At 38.8% G+C, this 26319-nt stretch overlaps 1 protein-coding gene across 1 annotated transcript in view; it reads right to left on the reverse strand.

Moving 5' to 3' along the window:
• Nucleotides 1–396: 396 nt before the first annotated feature.
• The window catches only part of TSPAN13 (tetraspanin 13), a 33171-nt gene continuing 7248 nt past the window's right edge, over nt 397–26319 (reverse strand). The window contains exons 2-6 of the mRNA XM_032304863.1: nt 9958–10125; nt 9211–9291; nt 8263–8376; nt 6633–6746; nt 397–1474 (exon numbers count right to left, since the gene is read on the reverse strand). Of these exons, the coding sequence (XP_032160754.1) occupies nt 1400–1474; nt 6633–6746; nt 8263–8376; nt 9211–9291; nt 9958–10125 (552 nt within the window). The 3' untranslated portion in view covers nt 397–1399. The remainder of the gene's footprint in view (nt 1475–6632; nt 6747–8262; nt 8377–9210; nt 9292–9957; nt 10126–26319) is intronic.

Here is a 26319-nt window from a genome sequence, read left to right on the forward strand (position 1 = left end):
TCACGGTCTCAGGGTCCTGGGATCGAGCCCCGCATTGGGTTCTCTGCTCAGCAGGGAGCCTGCTTCCCCCTCTCTCTCTGCCTGCCTCTCTGCCTACTTGTGATCTCTGTCTGTCAAATAAATAAATAAATAAAATCTTTTAAAGATAAATAAATAAATAACAGTTCTCACTGTGGAGAAAATATTAAACACTGAAACATTTCAAGAAAGAATTTGGGGAGGACTACCAGTAGACATTAGTGCTGGAAGTTCATTTTCGTGGCTGGATTATACACGGAAACAGCAGCACTCAGTTCTAGGTCAAAGGAAACAAAGCAATAACGGAAAGAATTCCACTTAATCCATTTAGCAATTCTTCCATTATTTTCTTTTAATTGAAACATTCATACATGAGGAGAGGTTTCCATTCTTTAATTTTTTAACATAATATACAGAACCACAATACTATTTCAATTTCAAATTATGGGCGCTTACATTCAAATACGCTTGGATTTGACAAGCTGCTGTTACAATACTGAGAAAATTCATGAAAAAGGTATTTAACAATTTGTAAGATAATCAAGTATCTTTTTGCTACATGGGCCAATGCATTAATAGTAACTTGTTTAAAAATGCAGTCTTTTGGACCTCAAATTATTATAAAAGAATATGAAGATTATATAGTCATACTTTCTGAATTTCTCAGACCCATTCCATTTCAAAAGCTGAAGGCAAATGTTACACATCAGAACATTCATGAGATCATATCTGCTCTGTACCTACCTATTAAAATAAAAACCAGACCATACTTTCCTAAAGACACAGCTATTTCTAGGCTACATTAGTGTAATCATAAAAGACTACTAGAACTAAATTATCACTTTTATGTTAACAATTTTCACCACAATACATCTTTCCTAAAAAGATTTTTTTAAAAATGCAGGATTTTGGATTTCCCTTACTGAATTTAACATAATAGACTCTCATACTTTCTGGCTTTAATAAACTTCAACTCTTTTTTCCAACAGGAACTATCTACACAGCACAGTGCGACATACAATTAATTATTCCAGTGAGATGTATACTTAGATTTACAATATGATCAACACAATAGTGCCATACAAAGTTTTTCTGCAGGTAAAAATGCTAAGAAAGGCCACAGTGGACAGTGCCAGACACTGTGAATACAGTAGATTACAGGTACCACTGAGGGTCAGAGGAGACCACAAGTTTCTAATTTTTTTTCAGCAATGGGAAAAGAAAAACATTTAGAGAAACATAAGAATAAAAATATATAATTCCACTGTCAATAATAATGTAACTTTTCAGATACTGCTTTCTTAAACAGGCAAATTAGATGAACTTTAAGTTAGAGAAAGTGAACAAGATCCAAATACGAAAGATGTTTCTTGTTTTCTCATCAAAGGAATGCACTAGGATTAGCACGAGGATCTTTCTGGTTCCTGTATCTGTAGGTCAGCCAAACACCCAGGATCTGGAATGGAAGAAAGAAGAAAAGAAAGAGAAAGTATCATGGTATCTGTTTCTTCAGTTTATCAGTACACAATCCGGAACCTCTGAAGCACTTGGTTTTCTTTGTTCAAAGAGGAAGAGATTTCTTTTTCCCTTGAAAGTGCTAAAAGTAGCCCAAATTGAAGCCCTAAAAACAAGTAATATGAATACTAGCTCTCCAGAGATGTCTGTATCATAATCCCCAGCACCTGGGAACAGGTTACCTCACATGGTAATAAGAACCAGGCAGATGTGACTTGGTTAAAGCTATTGAGACAGGGAGATCATATGGGTGGGTTCACTGATGTAGACACAAGGGTTCTTATAAAAGAGGGCAAGACAAAACAAAATCAGAGACATTGAGAAAAGATAAAATGATGTCAGAAGCAATAGGAAGCAGAGTCAGAGAGAATATGTGGCATGGCTTCCTTGAAGATTGGAGGACAAAGCCGTGAGCCACTGAGTACAGGCAGCTTCTAGAAGCTGCAAGAGTCAAGGACACAGCTTCTCGCAGAAAGCCTCCCAGAGAAGCCTGCCTTTCAGGCTTCTGACCCCAGCAGTAGAAGATAATAAATTTGTGCTGCTTTAAGCAATTCCATTTGTGACTATTTGCTAGAGCTGCAAGAGGAACTTTTACTGCTGAATTGTCTGCTGAAACACTGAATAGTCTGGATAGCTAAAATATCACATTATTTTGATAACTGAGAAACAAACTGGGTTCAGGAAAAATTCAGCACTAATGAAAACTCCACAATAACAAATTTTGCTAAAGCAGATCTTTAAAAAATATTCTTATTCCTATCTTTCTCAAGGCCTGGGGATCTCTCATTTTAGAAAAATACTGAGTTGTTACTGTTACTGTTTAATACTTAGTACTTTAGTACTTTAGTATTTAGTACTAAATACTGTTAGTATTTAGAAAAATACTGAGTTGTTAATGTTACTGAGTCGTTACTGTTACTGTGTTGTTTCCCACACTAGGTTCACCAAAGCGTTAACCAATATAATTTTTTTAAATTAAGAATGTGTTCATTCTGTTTACACTACCTCAAAGTTGATTTACTTAACATAATCAAAAATTCTTTGAAAAAGATAGAAAATTTTAATGTAACAAAATGAACTTCAAATTACACCTTCCACTTTAGATCTGTGCCAACTTTTCATCTAAATTTTGTTTGACTTCATAACTACCCATTAGCCCTTTAAGCTACTTCTAGAGAATTGTGATCAATCCAAAATTTTCTCATTACCAGAGTAATAATCCCTGTGTTATACTAAAACTCACGACTGGCACTGATTATATTCATAACATGTAAGAGCCGATGGAACTATAGTTTGTGAGCTGAATCAAGGAAAGATAAATCTAATTTAAGGAAGTGGGAAGTTTGGGGTGGAGTATATATAATGGGGTGGGGGGGATTTACTTAATAAACACATAAGGAGTACTTTGTGACAGGCTCTGTCGTTCACACTTTCCAATTCAAACAGTCCTCCCAAACACCCTGGATGATGGGAACAGTATCCTTTTACCAGCAAGGGAACTGAGGCAAAGAGGTTAAATAAGAGTCACACAGGTCATGAGGCCTAGAACCATGGTTCAAACCTACAATCTATGCCCTCAGTCATATTTGGGGATGTATGTGTAATCAATCTGACATACTAAAGGTCAATCTGGGGGAACATTCTACCCACCATGGCAACCAGGCTGGTTTTTACAACACTGAAACCCTTGCACACCTGTTGTGGACAGCAACTCCTCAGACACCCCTGCCCCCCTCCCAATCTGCACAAGCATCATTTCCTTCTCCCACCTCAGAAACATAGGCACACAGGGAGAGAGTTTGGGTGAGAATTTTTTGAGCTTTTAAATAGTTTGATTATCAGCCCTGGATATAGACCAGTAGTATAAGTTACAGGGAAAACAAAGCAACTGGGTAAATTAAATTAGACACTCATAACCTGAAGCCACATTTTACCAAAACTTCATTCCTCCGTTTCAGCTGTAAGTGACAAAATCGGACTTTGTCCCATTGTTGAACCATGATCTCATCCCTCCCTCCCCAGGAGAGACTGGAGGGGATGCCACACCCAAAATACAAAAAGATCAAAGTTAGATAACTAATGGATTTTAAGCTTACAAAGCTGTTTAAAATGATCTAAAGAGTCTCAAGAGTAACTTTGATTAGAACTGATCATGAACTCCAGTGATCCTAGAACCCAGGCCTAGTATGCAGCCCACTAAGCATATAGTATATTACACAGAAATATGTGCAGTGAGCCCATACATTATTTTTATACTTATTTATTAAATTGTATGCTTATTTATTGCATATAGAAAGGCAGAAAGTAATATGCCAAAATATAAACATTGGTTATTTTTCATTCACATTAGTAAATCCATCTAAATTTTCATGTTCAAAATTTTCTGTATTTTCTAAAGTTTCTACAAAGAACATGTACTAACTTTAACTTGTTAAAAGTTATTACGTCTCAGCTATTTTTCAGATTCTAAATCAAAGCTTCTTTTATGGTTTAAATTTATTTTCAGCTATTACAAATAATTCAAAATCAATCTGTTTCACCAAGGAAAGGAAGTCATTGGTTAGCTTCATCTCTCAGATTCAGTGAACTACTGAATAAAACAAAAAATTAAAAAGTTGGTATACCTATAATATATTCACTATCCAGAAAATACCAGGTTGGATAAATTATTATTAAAATCTCTAGCCACGTATGTTAAATATTAAAATATAGAGCAGGATTCCATGAAAGAACACCAAGTCTTCTTAGCTCTTAAGACACCTAAGACTCATGAGTTTATACTTTTTGTTTTTAAAGATTTTATTTATTTGAGAGAGACAGAGAGCATAGGTGCATGTGAGGGGGGCAGGGAGAGAGAGTAAGAGGGAGTGCAGGGCCAGACATGGGGCTTGATCCCACGACCCATGAGATCATGACCTGAGCCTCAATCAGAACAGGTGTTGTTCAACTGACTGAAACACCCAGGCATGCCCCCATGAGTTTATATTCTTAAAAGAATATTTTTTAAAAACAGTAGGGGGAAGGATGAATAGGCAGAACAGAGAAGATTTGGGCGCCTGGGTGGCTCAGTGGGTTAAGCCGCTGCCTTCGGCTCAGGTCATGATCTCAGGGTCCTGGGATCGAGTCCCGCATCGGGCTCTCTGCTCAGCAGGGAGCCTGCTTCCTCCTCTCTCTCTGCCTGCCTCTCTGCCTACTTGTGTTTTATCAAATAAATAAATAAAATCTTTAAAAAAAAAAGAACAGAAGATTTTTAGGGCAGTGAAAATACTCTGTATTATATTCGAATGATGGATACAAGTCATTATATGTATGTTGAAATCCATAAAATGTACAAAAGTAAATCCTAATGTAAACTATGGACCTTGAGTGATTATGATGTGTCAATGCAGGTTCATCAGTTGCAACAAAAACACATTCTGTTGAGTAGTGGCGATAATGGGGGAGACCATGCCTATGTAAGGACAACGGATATATGGGAAATTTCTGTAACCTTCTCTCAATTTTGCGAAGGACTTAAAAGTGCTCTTTTAAAAAAAAAAAAAAGGGACAACTGAAGGTAATGTAACCTGATGAGAAAGAAAGAAAAGAAAATGGAGCTGCTCAAAAGAATTAAATTCTCAAAATAAATTCCAAATATAAAAAGGAAGCCATGTGGCAAAATCTGGCTCACGGGCTATATGGAGATTGCTCATTCCGGTTTTTCTCCTATCTGTATTTTTAAGTTTTCATGAAAAAAAAAAAAAATCGTACTTTTAAAAAGGAAATGAAGGAATAATGCACAGAATTGTTTTTAAACAGTACATCAATTTTCTTGAATCAATGTCACAACCAACCCACAAGTAAGACAGCTCTTTCATGAGAAAAAGTGAAATGAAAAAAAAAAAAAAAAGCTCAGGATAAGAAGAGATGTCAGGGGAGACTTCCTGTAAGAAATGAATATTAACTGTGGTCTTTATCTCTACTTTGCTAATAACAACCAAATGTGAATTTTTCATTCTCCAGAGAAGAAAAGAAAACTGAAGAGAATAAAATATACATATATACAGATATATGTATCTATAATGTGCTGTATATTGACCCAACATCATATCCATGTAGAGTGTATGCATTATCTACACAAATGCAGTATTACGCATTATATATACCACATTAAATTTTATTTTCTCCTGTTAATCAATCTCATGCCATTCTGACTCTGCCCAGCTAGAAGGAACTTAAAGGGCAGAAAAAAGTATTCCTTTCCCACCCACTCTAATTTAACCAGCTCATTACTGAAGAACACAAAGTGGCCCAAGGGTTTGCAGTTATAAACAACGAACATTCCTTTCTAGTCCATTTAAATTGCCATATGATTATCTCCATGAAATAAAGTGCTATAAATAGAATGTATGAATTTAAAAAATTTTAATTTTCATACATATTGTTAAGTCAGCTATCGCCAAAAACATCTGTAGATATTTAGAGTTTAATAAAGACACTGCAAAAGGAATTAGCATTCCTCCAAAATTATCAAATAACAAGTGTGGTTTTGCTTACAGACACCTATATTATACATAAATGTATTAATCAATATGATAGATATTTTAACATAGTATAAATATATGTAAGATAAATAAGAAATTAATAATAGTGTTTACCTGTAGTTTTTGGAAAGCTAGAGATAATGGGAGATGGGCTTGAAAGGCCATTTTTCAAAGCATATCTTTCTAAGTATGTATGTGAGTGTGTTCTATACTATATATATTAAACAGTCTGAATGTCTTACCTATTCCAAAATTAAATTTAGAATTACAATTTATCATACAACTCTAATAGGAGAGACTCTAGAAATAACCCAGCCTAAACCATTTCATGTGTTCATTAAATTTTACATAATTTAATAATCAAGCCTCCACCCTATATAGAATTAATGCTAGATCTGTGGGGTCTTCTGATTTCAAGCCAGGGCTCCTCTGATTATAATACTAGTTCTCAATAAAGATATTTATCAATACATCCCCAAAATTAGGGGCCATGCTAAGGCAAAATGCCATGCCATGCCGTATAAAACAGAAAACCCCCTGACGAAAATGGAAAGATTGGGAGTTACTTGCACATACCTCTGTAAAGCTGAAGAAGAGACCAATGCCCCCGACAAACCTCAAAACCTCTCCGGCGTATTTTCCTATTATTGGAGCACAAGGTGAGCATGGGTGGCTGCTTTTGACACAGCTCTGTATCAATTTGGAAAAAAAAAAAGAACTTTTATATCAAAGTGCAATTATGAAAAGCAGATAAACACTGAACCCACCTAAAAATGAGTGGCTGGAATATTATATCCAATCTGGGCCTGGGCTGTTTCATAGCATCCTAAATTCTAAAATGGTTCCCACTGGGCACCTGGGTGGCTCAGTGGGTTAAGCCTCTGCCTTGGGCTCAGGTTATCATCTCAGGGTCCTGGGATCGAGTCCCGCATTGGGCTCTCTGCTCAGCAGGGAGCCTGCTTCCTCCTCTCTCTCTCTCTGCCTGCCTCTCTGCCTGCTTGTGATCTGTCTGTCAAATAAATAAAATCTTAAAAAATATACAAAATAAATAAAATGGTTCCTAAGTTTCCCAAGCCCAGTATACACACCTTGAATACCCCCCCACAGCCCCCAGCTTTGAGCATGGATGGGATTTGTGAATACGACAGTCACTCCCATCTTTATCATGCAGTTACACAAAGACACCATCTATGTTAACAGAATGGGGTGATTCTCATGCTGACTTGGAGGCCACCATGTTGTGAGATGGCTGTACAGTTAGAACCTGAGAGCAGCCTCCAGGAACTGAGGAAAACCCAGCAAGAAAAATGGGACTTCAGCACTACAACTACCAGAAGCTGAATTCGGCCAACACCAGCTGAGCTTGGCAGACCACCCCAGGCCTCGGATGAGATTATCCCTGGCCAACACCTTGATTTCACCCAGGTGAGATCTTAAGTGGAGAACCCAACGAAGCCATTCTCACGCTCCTGATCCATGGAAACTGAGAGAACACCTGGGTAGAATTCATGTGTCACATAGCACTAGAAAAATAATAATCCCATAAAAGAGGCCATGTTGAAAGGAAATCCAGCTCACGGCTCAGAGAGACGGTAATAGGAGTTTCCTGGAAATTTAAACACGTGTACTTCCTAGGACAGTCAAGCTCCAAATCTAGCCTCATATTGGGGTCGGTCCTGGGACAATAGTACAGCTCTAATTTGTCCATCGCTAACTCAGCTCCCATGGAAACAGCATGAAGTTGTAATGGGGATAAGGGGAGGGAGGAAAGGGGTTAGTTTCATGTATCTTCCCCACTGGGGATGTTTAACTGGTTAAAAAGCCCCCAAATTCAGGAAAGACCATTCCTCCTACTGCCCTGAGATGCTTCAAAACCAAGATATTTCTACAGCTCTTCTGCGCCTCTAAGACTGATGTAGTCTTATTTTTCTTCCACAACTTGTTCTAGGAGGAATTGCATGGGAAGGAATTAGGGGCAAAGAACTGTGAGCATCTGTGTCTAGCAGGGCTCTGGGATACTTAGTACTCTCAGGAGTGGATATGAGAACAGACAAATGACACACCAGTGTACATGGACTATAATATAGGTTCATGTAAAGCATTTTAAAAATATAACTCAGCATAAGGAATTCCATTTTCTTCATGTTAATCATTATTCCTCTGCATATAATACGTCTCCAGAAAATATTTTATACTTTGTACTTACAGCCAGACAGGTGTCATTTGGGTTAAAACTTCGAAACCCACAGCAGTTTAAATTTCTCTGGATGTCATTTCGAGCACTTGCTGTATTGTTCCAACCCACTTCCAGAAGCTGACCCTGGAAAATGCATGTAATACATACACTGACATGAGTTATCCTGCACAAAATGTATAGAGCTAAAGCTTGTAATTTTTAATACTGAGTGTACCTAAAATAAATGCTCTTCCTAAGATGAATAAAAGGGTAATACCTAAATCTACAACAAAAATTAAAGCACATTGGGGGCACATGGGTGGCTCAGTGGGTTAAAGACTCTGCCTTCGGCTCAGGTCATGATCCCAGGGTCCTGGGATAGAGCCCCTCTTCGGGCTCTGCTCAGCAGGGAGCCAGCTTCCCTTCCTCTCTCTCTGCCCACCTCTCTGCCTATTTGTGATCTCTGTCAAATAAATAAATAAAATCTTAAAAAAAAAAAATTAAAGCACTGCTTCTATTCCAAGAGTGAAAAGTCTTCATTTTTACATGCTCTTTAAAAGAAGCACTTAGTTCAAAAGATTCTCAGACTGAAACAATACAAATTTTCCACTGTCCTAAACAGAACTGCATATTGTTTCACAAATTAAGAGTTCGAAAAGTGTAATTGCTAGAAAGGTATCACAAATGTTTCACTGCATAATGATTGGAAAAGGCAGGGTGAACATCTTTCAGCAGTGGCGCTTTTTACCCAGGGAAGGGAAAAATCTCACTTCAAGGATGCCAAAAAGTAGGAACACCTTATGGCATTTCAGGGCTCCAATCAGCCCCACTAATACAATCAGGAACAGCAGATTCTGTCTCCAGTGAAATGCCATTCTGAGGGAAGAGGAGTTATCATATATTCCAATCATTCTCCCTCTTTTTTCCTACACATACTGTGAGGTGTAATAAAATAAGAGAAAAAAAGTCTTTGCTTACCTGTTGCTCCTGGTTCAGGGCTAAGCAAGCACACGATACAGAAAACTGAACAATAAATACAAGTAAGAGAATAATCATGTACTGAGAATTCAAGTTAAGGTATTTCTCAACACTCTTAAAATAACAAAATAGAGGTACTGACAACTTCGGAATGTACTAGAAGGCATTCAACCAGGAAACAGAACAAATGGTGCCTAGAAAGTTCACAAAGAATATACACAATTATTATTTTCATTAATACACTGTAGATAGTTCATAATAAAAATACTAATATTTAAAGGATAAAATATTAGAATTTCTTTTAGATTGAAATAAAAATCCTTACATGTACAAAATAAGAAATACGTATGGATAAATGTACTTAGGTTTTCTTAGTATTAAAATCTTAAAAAACAATTACTGAAATTCTCAACCACATACTAACCTTTTGGAAAGGGTCTAGAGGTCACTGAATCAGTTCAACTTACCTCTGAATTTGCAAGGTATAAAAAGGACTATAATTTGTAGAATACATTCTTCATGATGTGAAAAGGAGAAAGTGGGAACATATAAACATACAGTAGTCTTACCCTAAGAAATATTCCTAATGTTGGTGGAACAAACACACATAGGGCATGCTAAGAGTTGCTCTCTGGCAATGACTTTCCTAATGAGAATTCCAAATCAGTGGCAGTTATCAGAAGAATAAGCAATAAAAGTAAGGACAAACTCAACTGGGTTAAAAATTCTGCTTTTAAAAAAGGATACAAAAAAAAGCAACACCTGATGGTGCTTTACGGCTCCAATCAGCCCCACCAAGGCAATCAGGAACAGGAAGATGCCCACGGCGATGACCACGCCGACCACCCGGAGGCTGGAAATCAGCCCAAAACCAATGCCCCACGCCGCGATTCCAATGAGCAACAGACTGACCAACTACAAAGACAACCAGAAGGGTCGGGGATTGGATGGGGGCAGGAGGAAGAGAAGGATGGGAGGAAAACATCAATTTCTATAATAATACAAAGAACATTTTTCAGTGTCTTACAAATGACTGCTCATACTCAATACCAGAATACACACTAGATCTTAATAGATAGTATTGTTTCAACAAATTAATTTAATCCTCAGGCATGCTTTAAAATAAGTAATAATGAGCTATGAAATTGTTATGAAGCCTCAGAGGTCATCTACTAAGCCTAACTGATTTCTGCCTAAGCTTTTGCAATCATGGCGTATGTGAGACTCCCAGCTGCCAACACAGCTCAGTCCAAAGTATTCATTTCTTCACATGGACATTACTTATGCTTCCTTCAAAGCCAGTTGTGACCTTCTCTATGATGCTTTCCTCGTTTTCCATAAACTGTTCTTCGAAGTTGGTTCTATTGTTCCCCTCCCCACACTCTCATCCTGTTGCCAAGCCTGTCTCTCCTAGAAGACTAAGAGCGCCTTGAGAGGGGGGCACCATCTTCTCATCTGTCTCTAGTCCCAGAATCTATCACAGAACCCAGGCCTTGCAAACAATCAAAAATTTCTCAAAGAATTGTTTGAAAAAAATTGCTTTAGGTATCATCGTATATCCTATGAGAATTTAGAGAGAGAGAGAAAGAGGTCATTAAAACTCTTCAGACAATGTAAGAGACTAGCTCTTTTGAGTAAAGTGGTATACTGAGCAAGATGAAATTATTTTATACTCCATTTATTTATATACTTATAAAACAAAACTAAGTGAAGAAGTAGAACACGTGCCTGAAAATCAGCCATTACCTGTAATAGACAAAGTTACAATCACTTCTTTAAAATAGCAAATGAAGAACACACCATGTAAATATGATGTTGAACTGATAGAAGATGAAGCTGAAACAGGTATGTGGGAGGGATGGGGGTTGGGTTTGGGGCAGGAAAAAGGCCGTATCCTCTGAAAGTCAGCCGTTTCCTGGAGCAAGGTGACAGCGTCATGCAGAGTAGAGAGGAATCAAAATACGTAAAATATACTTCCTGGCATCAAGACCCAATAAACTTTGTTTTGGAAAGATAAAATAAAATCACCACTCACTCAAAAGGATTTTTACTCAAATATTTAATTTTTTATATATGAAATCATAGCTTAGGAACACAAATTCTAAATATCTTCATATCTGAAATGCCCTCCATGTGTACAGATACAAGTAAAACTGCTTAATATTGACAAAGAACACGTATTTGTATTTTTAAAAGCTTTTATTTATTTGAGAGAGAGAGAGAGAGCCCAAGAGAGCACAAGCAGTGGGAGCGGGAGGCAGAGGGAGAGGGAGAAACAGATTCCCCACTGAGCAGGAAGCCTGATGTGGGGTTCAATATGGGGCTTGATCCCTGGACTCGAGGATCATGACCAGAGCCGAAGGCAGACACTTAACCCACTGAGCCACCAGGCGTCCCCACCTGTTTCTTTTCACTTATGACAAAGCAGATCTAGAGAAGAAAGACACTGTCTGTAGCATGCTAGAACCAAGTCACGGAGTTACATGGAGTTGCTGTTCTCCACGGTACTTAGTACACACAGAAGGCTTTTGTTTTCAGAGGGAAGAAATTCTCAGAACGTTTGCAACCCAAAAATTGCCTGGTCCCTCTTGTTGTCTCAAATGCTCCTCATCAACAGGTCCGTTTGCTTCTGGCTTGTTTTTCTCTTCTCACTCACCATCTTCTCATGGCTTCCCGCTATACTGGACTGAGAAAAAGTCCTCTGCTTCATCACAAGCGAGCTCACTTCCAACCCCATGGCATCCAAATATAGCAGGTTTCCTTCCACAAGGGGTGAAAGAAGAGGTGAGAGATGCGGGCACCGGCCTCCGCACTGCACCGTGGTACCAAACAGGGAAGGTGCTCTGCGGGCGCAGCACATCAGAGCAACGCGCTCTATCCATCAGGGTTCTCCTGAGAAGGAGATCTAACAGATACATATTTAGAAATAGAGATTTATTTTAAGGAACTGGCTCATGCATTTGTGGGGCCAGCATGTCCAAAATGTGTGGGAGGACAGAAGCTTGACAATTCAGGCAGGTTTTCTCTGATACAGTCTGGAGGAAGAATTCTGTCTTCCTTAAGAAACCTCAGTCCTGGGATGCCTGGGTGGTTCAGTGGGTTAGGCCTCTGCCTTCGGCTCAGGCCCTGATCTCAGGGTCTTGGGATCAAGTCCCACATCAGGCTCTCTGCTCAGCGGAGAGCCTGCTTCCTCCTCTCTCTCTGCCTGCCTCTCTGCCTACTTGTGATCTCTCTCTCTCTCTCTATCAGATAAATAAATAAAATCTTTTAAAAAAAGAAAAGAAACCTCAGTCTTGGGGTGCCTGGGTGACTCAGCTGGTTGGGCGTCTGCTTTCAGCTCTGGTCATGATACAGGGTCCTGGAATTGAGCCCCGCATCGGGCTCCCTGCTCAGTGGGGAGTCTGCTTCTCCTTCTCCCTCTGCCCCTCCTTCCTGCTCCTGCCCTCGCTCACACGCTCTCTTTCCAATAAATAAAATCTTCTTAAAAAAAAAAAAAAGGAGAAGAAGAAGAAGAACCTGTCTTTGTTCTTAAGTTTTTCCACAGACTGGATAAGGCAGACCACAATGGGAGTAATCTGCTAAACTTAAAGTTAATTGAGTGTAAAGGTTAAGTCTAAAACAATGCCTTCAAATCAGTAGCTACAGTAGCATTCAACCAAACAAACATTTGGCACCACTGCCTGGTCGAATTGACAGATAAAATTAACCAGCACATATGCAAACTTCAATTCTTGGGCTTGATGCCTATTGCCCAATTCAATTAAATTTGGGAGCAGGATTGTCACTCTCTATTTCTTTATTTGAGTCTTAGAGTCAAAAAGATCAAAGGCATGAATAATATGATAGTTATAATTCTTTTAACCCCATAGTTTCAAAGAATCCTTTTGGAAGTCTACCAAATCCTTCCTATATTAATGAAATTCTTACAAGTCTAAATAGCCAACAACAAGTAACTACTGCCCACTGTACACCCAAAGCCAGAGACAAGATATCCCAACTAGAACAAAGGTTGGCAAATTTTCTCTATATAAGCCTAGATATTGATCATCCGTCCTCATGGATCACACGGTCTATGCCACAACTAGTCGATTCTGCAACTCTAACACAAAAACAGCAGTAAACCAATGAGCAGAGCAGTGTTCCAATAACATTTCATTCACAGATACTGAAATTGAAATTCATGTAATTTTCATGTGCACCAAATATTATTCTTCCTATGATTTTTTTTAATCATTTAAAACTATAAAGCCCTTCTTTGTTGGCAGGCTATCCAATAACAAGCAGTGGGATGGATATGACCCAAGAGCCATAGCTTGCTGACCTTTGCTCTAGGAGGCAGGGTAGCAGAGACTAAAACGTTAAAACAGGATGAATAATTGCCTTACCGGATATTTTTACAAGATGAGTCAGAGGATAGAACAATAATCCAAAAAATCTAGATAAATAGAATAGGTCAGAGACTGCAAAGAAATAGTAAAGGAGCAGGTAATGGGCTGAAAAAAATGACTATACTGTAAATACTACATTATATAACAAAAGAATAGGATATAAATATTCTATTATTTGTAATAAACATATAATAATATTTATAAAACATTTTATAAATATTATTTTATGTGGCAAGAGATGTGACTAAATTAAAAAATCTTAAAAAGAGGAGCTTATCCTGGCTTATCAGGTAGACCTTAGATGTCATCACAAGTATCCTTATAAGAGAGGCAGAAGGAGACACACAGAGAGGAGACGGCCACGTAATGACAGAGGCAGAGGGTGGCATGGCTTGAAGTCAAGGAATGCCCTCAGCCACCTGAAGATAGAAGAGGCAAAGAACAGATTCTCCCCCGGGGCTCTCAGAGAGAGTGCAACCCTGATAATGCCTTCGTTTTGGACTTCTGGTCTCCCAAACTGTGGGAATAAATTTCTATTGTGTTAAGCTGCCATGTTTGTGGTAATTCATCCAAGAAACCCTACGAAACTAACACAGAACAATTCACACAGTAGGCACTGGACAAGTCAGGAATCTCCATTACAGAAAGCTGCCTGCTATTTTACCACTAGTGGAATCCTACCATGCGGCTGGAGTGAAGTATTCAGGTATCCTTGTCAGCACCCTCCTAGAAGACCAAATGCTTTATTTACAGCAGCAGCATCTCAACAAAATGTGAAAAATGTCTTCTACTCTGTCAGTTACCAACTTACAGGGTCATTAATAATAAGAATATTTTCCCTTTTGAAAAACAACATCTACAACTAAAAGAGAGAAATACTCTTCCAGGTCACAGACTAGGCATTATGCTTTTATTGAGAACATTATCTAGCACATTCACAAATATCTCCGCTCAGATTTTTCTTTTCTAAGTAGGGGAAGAAAGGGGCTACTCCCATCAGTAGACCTCTCTGTCAAAAGTATTTTTCACCAAATTCACTCTGCTGTGTCTCTCACATAGGCATCAGACTATCCCTATCGCTAATACAAAGTGCTCCTTCTTGAAAAACACTGAAGAGAGTTTATCAGCATGTCACTTTAACACATCATCACCAGTTTCATGGCTTAAAAGAACAGATTTATTCTGCTGCAATTTTGGAGGTCAGAAGTCCAACACGGGTTGTTAAATCACATGTCAATAAGACTGCATTCCTTCTGGAAGCTCTGGGGGCAAATCCCTGTCCTTGCCTTTTCCACCTTCTAGAAGACACTTGCATTCCATTGCCTGTGACCACTTCCACCATCTTCAAAGCCGACATCGTAGCATATTCAAATCTCTTAGTCTACAACCTGTTTCCCCAAGCACATCTCCTTCTTTGAGGATAGCTCTCCTGCATCCCTCTTATAATGACCTTTGTGATTACATAGGGCTTTCCCAGATAATCCAGAATAATTGCCCCATCTCAAAATGCTTTACTTAATCACACTGTGAAGTCCCTATTGCTGTGGAAGGTCACATAACAATCCACAGCCAAAGATTAGGATGTGTACCTTTGGGGGCAGAGGGATATTATTGAGCCTACTTTAGAGGGTTCTGAGGTCACTGACAACTGAGCAACCACAGAATCATTCCTACTCCAAATACTTGAAGATATTGTAAAAGATTGTAATATTTTATTTAAATATATACCTGAGCACCAAGAAACAATGGGAAAGTCCTATAGGCCAGAAAGGAAGTGGAACTGCAAAGTCAAAAATACAATCATAGAGCTGGTGGGGGTGAGGCAGGAGTTCTGGATGGGAAGGATAGGAAGGAGTTCCTAGATCAGAAGAGTCCCTAAAGAGGAAGGACTCGGGTTTCAAACCAGGCAGGACTGGGATGGAGAGCTAAGACTACTTACGAGCATTTCTAGAAAGCTATACTTTCGGTGTAAGGTGTTATAGAAAAACTACACTACCACACCCAGGATGATAGCAAAGATATTTGAGTCCCTTCAAAAAGTGTTTTGCCAGAAAGAGAAGCTCTAGGCCTAGAGTCTGGGGTCTAAATGTCATGACCCAGGCATGTAGGAAATGGATTCTGATCAATCAGCCAAGCAATTCAGATAAAAGCTGATCACAGGCAGTGATGGGATCTAGGGAAGGAAAACTCTCAGAAGGAAATCCAGAATAATTCAGGAGGGACATCTGCAAATTAGAGCCCTCACACCAGTCCCAAAGACAAAACAAAAACTTTTCTGTCAATCAAAAATCACAAAACACCTAAGTGGGAAAAAAAAAAAAAAAAAGAACTACACTATAGAGAGAAGACAGACACAGCAAAAGAAGAATTAGAGCCCCCAAGAAGTTGAGGTAATAGAACTAACCAAAATTATGAACTAACTAAAATTATGATGTTTAAACGGACTAAAAAGACAAAAGGATAAAAACAATATGGACCAAAAAAAATTTTTTAAAGAGAGACTTAAAAAAGAGCCAATAGAGCAAAGCCAAAGTAGAAAGAAGAGAAACGTGTTAGAGGAAAGATAAATAACGCTTCCTTAAAAAAGAAAAGAATGACAGGCCTTCAGAAAAATTATTTTTTAAGAAAAAGAATAAGGCTAAATTCCCCCAAAATGTCATTAGCTGATTAAGAATAGCTATCGAAAACTCAAAACAAAAATCATATTCAATAATAAAACCTGAGAAACATTTCCTTCAAAATTTAGGATTAAGACCAGGGTGTTGTCACCCCTTCTATTCAGCATTATAGTAGAGATCTTAGACAACTGAGTAAGAGTGAAGCTTCAGAGGAAACACAGCTGTCATTATTCATATTAACAGCAGTAGCCACATGAGAAATAAAACAAGAGACTGCAAATATTAAAACTGGTAAGATAGAGAAAAGTTACTATGACCAGAAACAATACACAAACATCAACAGCATCCTGATGCACACCCTCCAAAATTTGTTATGCATTTTTTTAGGATGTGATTTTTAATGGGCCCCACAAATATCAGGTATATATAAGTAAATCTAAGAAAGGTATTATAAGACCTTCAAGGTGAAAATTGTGAAATTAATTGAAGCAAACAAAAAACTGCATTAATGAAGAGATATAACATGTTCATGGGGGGAACACTTATTTATAATAAGCCATCGATTTGCCTCCAATTTAGCCTACAAATTCAATCTATTTCTTTTTTTTTTTTTTAAGATTTTATTTATTTGACACAGAGAGATCAAAAGTAGATATAGAGGCAGGCAGAGAGAGAAAAGGGAGTAAGCAGGCTCCCTGCTGAGCAGATAGCCTGTGCAGGACTTGATTCCAGGACCCTGAGATCATGACCTGAGCTGAAGGCAGAGGCTTAACCCACTGAGCCACCCAGGTGCCCAAATTCAATCTGTTTCTAATTAAAGTCTCAATAACTTTTTTTTAGGGTGGAACTTGATACAACAATCCATTAATTTCCATGGAAGAATAAATGTCACCTGTCGCCCAAGGACTAGGAACATCTTTTAAGATTAAAGAGAAAAGCTGTATCTGCTCCACTCCTTCTCAGCCCAGAGGCACCTTTGCCAGCACCATGCTTAAGAAATGCTCTTAGCAGCAAATCAGCCTTCAACTAACCATTCCAGACTCTCTATTTGTTGTTGTTTTCACCAAGCTCTGAAAAACCCGGGCCTGACTCGACATCTTTTGGGCAGGTTTTATTTATTTTTTTAATCAGTAAAATTAAACATACAAATAAAACTAAAAAACTAAGTTAAAAATTCAAACAAATATAACAACTTGTTGTAATGGTTCGATAATTAAAACCAAGTAGTTGACACAGATCTAAATAAACCAACAGTGTAGGCTTGGAGGGAGATGAAACTCCAAATCAGTAGGGAGAGAGGAGGCTTTCAATAATAGCACTGTGATAATTACCTGCACATTCTGAAAAAGAATAGGAGTAGTCACTGTCTCACACCACAGATTTAAATCCTAAATATGAAATAAAACCAAACTTTTAGGAAAAAAAAAAAAAAGAAAAATGTTTTGACTTTGTAGTTAAAGAAAAACTTCTTAAACAACCCCCTCCCCCAAATCAAGTATCATACTAATGTAGTGTCTACTATGTGCAAGGAAGTATTCTGAATGCTTTACATTCACTAACTAATTTCATCTTCACAATAACCCTCAGAGGTAGGTAGTACTACTGCCTCCATTTTCCAGATGGGGAAAGTCAGACACAAAGATGTTAAGTAACTTGCCCAAGATTACACAGCAAGGAAAGGACAGAACTGGGATATGAACCCATGCTGTATGGCTGCAGATTCTGTGTTCTTACCTATCACTCTATATACCACATTAAAATTTTAAGATTCTACACAATAAAAATCATCAGACAGGGGCACCTGGGTGGCTCAGTGTGTTAAAGCCTCTGCCTTTAGCTCAGGACATGATCCCAGGGTACTGGGATTGAGCTCTGCATTGGGCTCTATGCTCAGCAGGGAGCCTGCTTCCTCCTCTCTCTCTGCCTGCTTCTCTGCCTACCTGTGATCTCAATCTCTCTCTCTCTCTCTGTTAAATAAATAAATAAAATATTTTTAAAAAAATCATCAGAAAATGTAGGATAAGCTCAAAACTAGAAGATATTTGAGCTCATATATATCGAAAAATGCCCACAAATCAATTCAAAAGAACAAAAAGCACACAGTAAAGCAGACAAAGGTAATAAGATGCAATCTGCCAAGGAAGAATCCAAAAGGCAATCAATACCTGAAAGATGTTAAATCTCATTATACAATCAAGAAAACAAAAATCACAGCAAAGGAAAATCATCTCACATGCACCAGATTGGGCAAAATTAAGCCTGATGATACTGAGATGTGGAGAATCTAAAATTCATTCAAGTCAAAGTGTAATTTTTGAAGCCACTTCATAGAACAATCCGGAAGCACCTAAGAAAACTAAAAATACATATCCCTTATTAACTAGCAATTCTGCTTCTAGATTAAAACCCAAAAGAAATACCCATGTCCCCAACTAGACATGATACATCAGGATTTTGCTGCAGCCTTGTCACAGTAAAAAACTGAAAACCACTTCAGAAACCATGACTATGGCATTCATAAACCCTGATGTGACCACACAGTAGAATACAAAAGATTTTGATCTATTTCTATTAAATCAATAAATTTCAAATAAATTACATAAATATAGAAGACATACCACTTAATAAATTTTCAAGCACACAAAAAGTTACCCTATTTATGTTTTGTTGTTTTGTTTTTTTTAAGTGGGGGGAGAGAAAGAGAGAGAAAATCTCAAGCAAGCTCCACACCCAGCACTGAGCCTGACACAGGGCTCCCTCTCCCAAATCTGAGCTGAAAGCAAGAGTCAGACGTTTAACTGACTCGGCCACCCAGGTGCCCCACAAAAAGTCACCTGATAGTCTTTGTGGTTGACTAATATCTCAAACTGTCGTAAGTACATAAACGTGCATGGAAATGACAGGTGTTGATTTTACAACAGTGATGAGTTTTGAGGGGAAAAATGGGAAAGGAGATGGAGACGGCCTTTAGCGGTGTAACACTTAACTTCTAAAAAACTGTTATGCTGGAAATAAATAAATAAAAAACAGGGAGACGTGGCACAACACTGGCATCTGTGGAATCAGCCTGTTGGGTTCCCAAGAGTCTACCATTATATCTTCTCTGCACATGAAATATTTCCTAATTAAAACCAGCCTTGAAAATGTAACAGCTTCTTTCTTACCATGGCACCAATTTTAAATTATCCTATTTTGCTTTCCTCCATCAATTGGTCCAACTTTCCTCATCGAGCCTTTGTTTCCACTGTTCCCCAAACACAGGCCCATAAATCAAGATATTCTCAATCATCTCTCAAATATTTCATATTAATTTTAATCTGTGCATCTTCAAGGACTGTCCACATTCTCTCCTATCATGGGCTCCCAGTTAGGAAAAAGGAAGGCTTTCAAATGACGGTAGTATACACCTGAAGGCAGGAGGCAATGATCTGTTGTATCTTCACTTTTTTACAACAGAAAGCAAAGGTTTGGACTGGTCACACTTGGATGGTCGCATGTGTGAAAAAGACACCACCCTGTTTCTCCTTCTTGTGCCTAAGTCTCAGGCACAGGCATGTGGACACACACACAAATACACATTCTCATCTGTAAGCTGGAACAGAACACTGAGTTAACCGTCCAATCCGAAACAAATTCTGCAGTTACAACTACAACAGTATGACTGTCCAAACATAAACCTATTTGGGCTAGTCAATTCTGTGATAAACCCCCAAAATATCTTTTAATAAAATAATTGAAAACAACATAAATGTTACATTCTGTGTGGCTAATGTTTCTAACACATTGCAAAACAGAGCCCACAAGTATTCATAATTAATTTTTAAAATTAGAAATCCCACCCAAAGGTTCATGTTATATCTTTAATTAAATTCAATTAATTAAATTTGCCTATCAGAGTTTTTTTAACTTTTACTGTAAAGAAACCCTTTAAAGATAGTAATGAAACTATTTATTTCTGACTAGTGGTAATTATATGTTTTGGTTGGCTTGTAATTTTGAAGAGAATGGGGCTATATGAAGTCTTCCAAACTAGTGATCTAAAAATTATTGATTCTGATAAAATTAATTCTAACTATATAATTAAAAAGCCTAAGTTTGTCCCTAGAACTTGGTAGACAAAGGAACTGCAAGAATCCTTTGTTCGATAATAACAACAGTTTCCTATGAGACCAATTGTAATAGAAAGTAAATTTAGACCTATGACAAATAGTTTCCTTCCTTTGGGATACAGAATACTGATAAAAACAGATTATGGATCTGTTAACTCGTTGATAGCAATGCTTTTATGAGCAGGAAGCACCAACCTTTCCTGTTTTCTCTTTAAAACAAAGAGAAGTGTATCGCATGAAAAGAGCTTCTAAAAAGAGAGATTAGAAGAGCTATAATGGAAAAGACACACAAAGCAGGATTAGAAAAGTTAACTACAACTCGCATTACTTCCCCAGCCAAGCCCTGAAAGGAGGAGGTGGGGCAGACACAACAGTTCACAGGGGGTGGACTGTGAGGAAGGTGCTAGTGGAAGAGACAAGGCAATCCTAACCAGGGCTCACAAGATAGCCGAAATTCACAGAACACCAAAGCCCAAGGCTACCTGGCCAGTCATCTATTCCCTTCCATTTTATAGTTGATAAGAGTAACAAAAGTCCATGCCCAGTGACACAGAGGCAGAACTGTGGCAAACTTTCTGCTTGGTGTGTTGTTGTTGTTTTTTTCTCCCTGTGGGAGCATATCATAGTGTGTGTAGCATTATATTTAAGCAATTTTTAACACCGAGATATAATACTAACAACAATGTTATAATGCTTAAGATACAGTTTTGCTTTGTAGCCAGATCCTTGTGGGTTTGCATAGCATCTCTTCAACTTACTCCCCAGGAGACCTGGTTGCATAGCCACATAAAAACAGAAGAGTGAAGTCTTCTACTTATATGACTTTTCCATTTGTTAACTACCAAATTCATTTTGTGTTTTTTACTTTCCCTTTATCCACCCCAGAAATGTTGGCACATACACTGACATTCACACAAAAGTCTATAGTGCACTGTCCAGAGTAAGGGAGCAAGAAGGAAAGTGTTTATCTTCGACATCACTCTAGCACATAAAATTATTCAAAATAAGCATGCATGTACTTGTAAACTTGTGGATACATGCAACACCATTACAGAACAAAGAAAAAAATACGTTGTGCATAATGATCTTTATAATCTAGCTTAAAAGTGTGTGTTGAAATATTAAACCACCACACTAAACTTTTCAAATGATGAAGTTGCTAGAATATTCTAGAAGGAGGAACAGAAGAACAAAAGTACTGCCCAGAAGAGGAATGACCTCTGTAATAGACATATTTTGCCTAGCACATCCATCTCCTATAAGCCTCTTAATCATGGTGTTTTACAGCCCCATTTGACCACCACCAGCACAGAGACACACAACATAGGCCTCTCAATCCTGGTTGCCCAGCCTCCTATCCACAGTGATTGATCCATGGAATGGGTCCATAAACGATGGGTCAATCAGCTGCTCCTTTCCATAATGAAAGGATATTGAAAGGAAAATAAATGGGTTCCTCTGGCATACCAAGCTATAAGAACAATTAAAATTGATGCTGCCAGTGGCCACTTTGGCACATGGAAAAAATCTATCTTTAAAAAGAATGTAAGCAGTGTCAAGCTGAGCTGAGAAAAAAGGAGCAAGAGACTTCTGACCCTTTCTGAGCCCCTTGATCCAGCCATACTTGACAATCCACCTCTTTGGATGTCCCAATTCCATGTATGCTTACAAGGGTTTGTGCTCTCTCAAAAACATATTCTTTAAAGCTCATGTAAAACCCATAAGGAATTCTGGTTAATATAAGCTTCATCTCCCAAGTGTTGATCATAAATTTTTTAATACCTTCCAACTTTCAGAGCTTTTGTCTACCTTCACAATTAGAACCACATTCCCCACCTAGACTAACTCAAAGTACTTCACCTTGAATGTAGGCTTTTAAAAAACATAAGCAGCCCCCCTTTTGGCTGAAAAGACCTCCTGGAAACTTGAAGGACAAAACAAGAAGGGAAATCAGTGATCCAGAGAAATGCGTATAGGGCATCTTCTGTCTGCAAACAGCCTGTCTAGACTTACCAAACTTAACTCCAGCCTGAACTCTACCGCAGAGCAGGTCAGTGGTTGCTTGCAGATTGGGAGCCGGGGTTGTGCAGCAGGAGGGAGGGATTACAAGGGAGGATAAGCAAACGGTGGGGGACAAGGTCTTGAATGTGGCCACCGGGTTCAGAGGTTAATGTATATACCAAAATTTACTAAATCTCTACTGTAAATACATGCAGCTTATGGTATATAAATAATACCTCAATAAAACTTTTAACAAAAGACACAGCTTTCCAAGCAAAAGCATTTTCCAAAAAAAAAAAGCATTTTACAGTATCATCCTTCTTCGGGAATGGAGCAAATCATAATGCCTAGAGTTGCCAATGCAACTTAGTGAAAAGGAAGAAAGTTACACACCAAGAAGGGTAGAGCAGGAACACAATGATGACTGGGACATTGATAAGACCCTTGAATCATGCCCCTGCTCTAGACTACCTGCTTCTGGATATTTATCTACATGAAAATAATAAAGCTTACTATTTTAAGCAGCAGTAGCTGGGTTTGTATTACCAAGGGCTGGACTCTATTCCAGATACAGTGGTCTTTGGTCTTTTTCTAAAGCCAGTAAGATCTGGTCCGTCCCAGGGGGGCAACCAGTTATTTCTCATCTTGGAATAAAGTCCAAATCCCAGGCTAACAAATTCAAGGACGTGAAGAGCCTGGATGACTGCTGGAGGTAATTCATTAGCCATTATTCCCCACTTCCAGCCAGACTTCAAATTCTTTCAAAGAGCCTTCTATACTTTAAGTGCCACATAAGCGAGGCACATGTTTTTCTGATATTCCTAGCTCCTGGCAAAGTGCCTGGTACAGAAGAGGTACTCAGAATACACTGCTGAATCAAAGAGCTCATGAAATTGCTCACTATGCTTTAAGGACAGGTAAATGCTTCTTCCCTAAACAGTTATATTTGGGGGAAAGAAACTCAGCCTAATGATGTCTCAGATTATTCTTTCTCTATATAAACTGTAAAAACTGGGGCACCTGGGTGGCTTAGCGGGTTAAGCCTCTGCCTTCAGCTTGGCTCATGATTTCAGGGTCCTGGGATCAAGCCCCACATCGGGCTCTCTGCTCAGTGGGGAGCCTGTCCCCCACCCCCCACTTGTGATCTCTTTCTCTGTGTCAAATAAAATTTAAAAAATAATTTTAAAAAATTTCTTTCTTTCTTTCAGATACCCACCACATTTCAAAACAAGAGGCAAAAAGCAACTTGAACTATTCTTAAAATATTTCTCATTACTTCTGCATGGTTTTTTTTTAGCCTCTGAATTCTACCAGGGTAAGTGAATTGCTTTGAGGATGAAAGAGGAATAGAGAACATGGACAAAACTGGATTTGATTTTGTATTAAGTTCTTCAAAAATATTTTATCAGCACTAAAGAGAGAGAAGTGACGATAAGTGTGAAGGGTAAGAAATCTAAAACAGGAGTAAGATTCAGAGGGACTATACCACCAAAATGTAGCCCAGCATCCACAGACACATGAGGAAAGCAAAGACCACAGACAGCCTTCCCTGTTCCTGCTTCAACATTCATCACCAGCAATTACACTTGATCACTGAACTCTCCCTCTGAACTTCTGCCTAATGTGAAAAAAAAAACCTGAAGAACAGCTCAGCGATGATCAAGCATGCGTTTCTAGTATGACGCCAAACATCTGGATAGAAACTTGAAAATTCTATAAATAATCTAGATCCTGTTAAATACCCACACGTTTAGTGTTGAAGCCAGGACCTCCGTTCCTGGTTTCGTTTTTATTCTTCAAATGACACAAAGACACCCCACGTGCCTTTGTCACATATTTTCCTTCCTTATGTTCTCCATGGTGCCAAGCAGATTTTCTATTCACAAAACACATATACATGTTACATAATACCTGCTAAGAAGAAGTTATATAAAAGGATTCAAAAGTATGGGATCCTGACTCATGTTCCAAGGGGAAGAGTTCAAGGCGGCCCTCACAGCTGTCAACCAAGTGCCAACTTCCCCCCTATTCCTGCCCGCCATGGGGCAGTTCTGGTAGACAAGAAGTGGGGTTACAGGCACAACAGCCCTGCACTGATCTCATTCAATTAACTAAATGTCAACCATATGCCTGCCAGGGCTGTGCTGAGCCATCAGAAGAGGAAAAGTGATGAAGACCCTGTCCATACTGTCAAGGGGCAGAGTTTGCCCTATGAAAAGCAGGATAACTGCTCTTTCCAACAACCTCATGGGTCAATTCCAGAACCGAGTCTTAGCCCCCATCTTACTTAACAGCATTTGAGACAGATGTTCAATTTTGCTTCCTTAAAATAACTTGCGTTTGGCTTCGAGGACACCAACCTCTACCTCTTACCTTCTCGGGCTCCTTTCCTGGTTCCTACTTGTCTTCTGAGCTCTTATTTAAAAGGCCCCTTGGTTCACACCACAGGTGACGGCACTTCATCTATCCTCACTAACTTGTGGATCTCATCCAGCATCAACCTTAAAGCCCATTCTCTATGTTGGTGGTCACCAGGATTTTAACTTCCAGCTACTCCTCTCCCCTGAACGCCACTGTTGTCAGCCTCCCTACTGGGTGACATCTGTTTGGGTATCTGATTGGAATCACATCTAATACTGAACCCCTTATCTTCCTCCCAAAGCCTCCTCCTCCACCCAGTCTCCCCATTCCTATTAATAGAAGATCCATCCTGCCAGTTGCTTAGGCCATAAATCATGAGTAATCCATGGCTCCTCTGTTTTTCTCACACCCCGTTCCAATCCACCAGAAAGCTATGTTGGCTCAACTTTCAAAATACACCCCAAATTGGACTATCTCCCTTACACTGACATCACACCAGTCCAAGCCCTCCACATCTCTTCCCTAAATGACTGCAGTAGCCTTCCATATAATGCCACTACTTTCACTGCGGTGGTCTATAATCCATTCTCAATTCGGCGGCCAGACAACATTTTAAAGGAAAAATCAGGCCCAAAGCTACCGAGGGCTATACCCGTTTCACTCTACAGAAAAGCTCTTATCCTTCCAGGGGACTCAAGGCTTTCATACCTGCATCTCACACCTTCTCTGACTCACATCCTACACCCCTCCACGCCCTGCTCACTCTGTCCCAGTCACAATGGACTCATCTCTGTCCCTTGCATAAACCAGGCATTCTCCGCTTCCTCGATCTTTTCAAAATTCCATCTATCTGAAATGCGGTTCCCAGATATCTGTCTTACATCTCCTTCAAATCTTTGTCCCAGTGTTTGTCTTCCCAAGCAGGCGAATCCTGGCCATATATTAAATATGGATTTCTCCTCCCCTACCCACCCAGGCCTCACCATACTTCATTCTTCTTGCGCCATTTCTCTCCACAGCACTTTCTTACCTTTTCATATGACGTATAATTTATTTACTTACTCGCTCACCATCTACTTCATCCCGTAAACTTAAGACCCATGAAAGCAGCACATTTTGGTTTGTTTTGCTTATTTCTCTTAATGCTCAGTTAATCTTTATTTTTGGAATGAATAAAATAAAACATTATTTGGGATCATCTTATATTTATATAAGACTAAAAATAATGTATTAGACTAATAATATAAAAAATCCTAGCCAACTATGATTTAGAGTACAATTTTATAGGAAGTGGATTTGTTCTTCGGAAACATTTTAGGAAAACCCGGGAAGTGTATGAAAGGTTGGCCAACAACAGAGGATAAAAGAGTATTTTAAGAAACATATTAGAAACATATTAGATCCAGGGGACCTGGGTGGTTCAGTGGGTTAAAGCCTCTGCCCTCAGCTCAGGTCATGATCCCAGAGTCCTGGGATCGAGCCCCGCATCGGGCTCTCTGCATAGCGGGGAGCCTGCTTCCTCCTCTCTCTCTCTCTCTTTGCCTGCCTCTCTGCCTACTTGTGATCTCTATCTGTCAAATAAATAAATAAAATCTTAGAAAGGAAAAAGAAAAGAAACATATTAGATCCTAA

Source organism: Mustela erminea, chromosome 11 (genome assembly GCF_009829155.1).
Source record: "Mustela erminea isolate mMusErm1 chromosome 11, mMusErm1.Pri, whole genome shotgun sequence".
Classification (NCBI taxonomy): domain Eukaryota; kingdom Metazoa; phylum Chordata; class Mammalia; order Carnivora; family Mustelidae; genus Mustela; species Mustela erminea.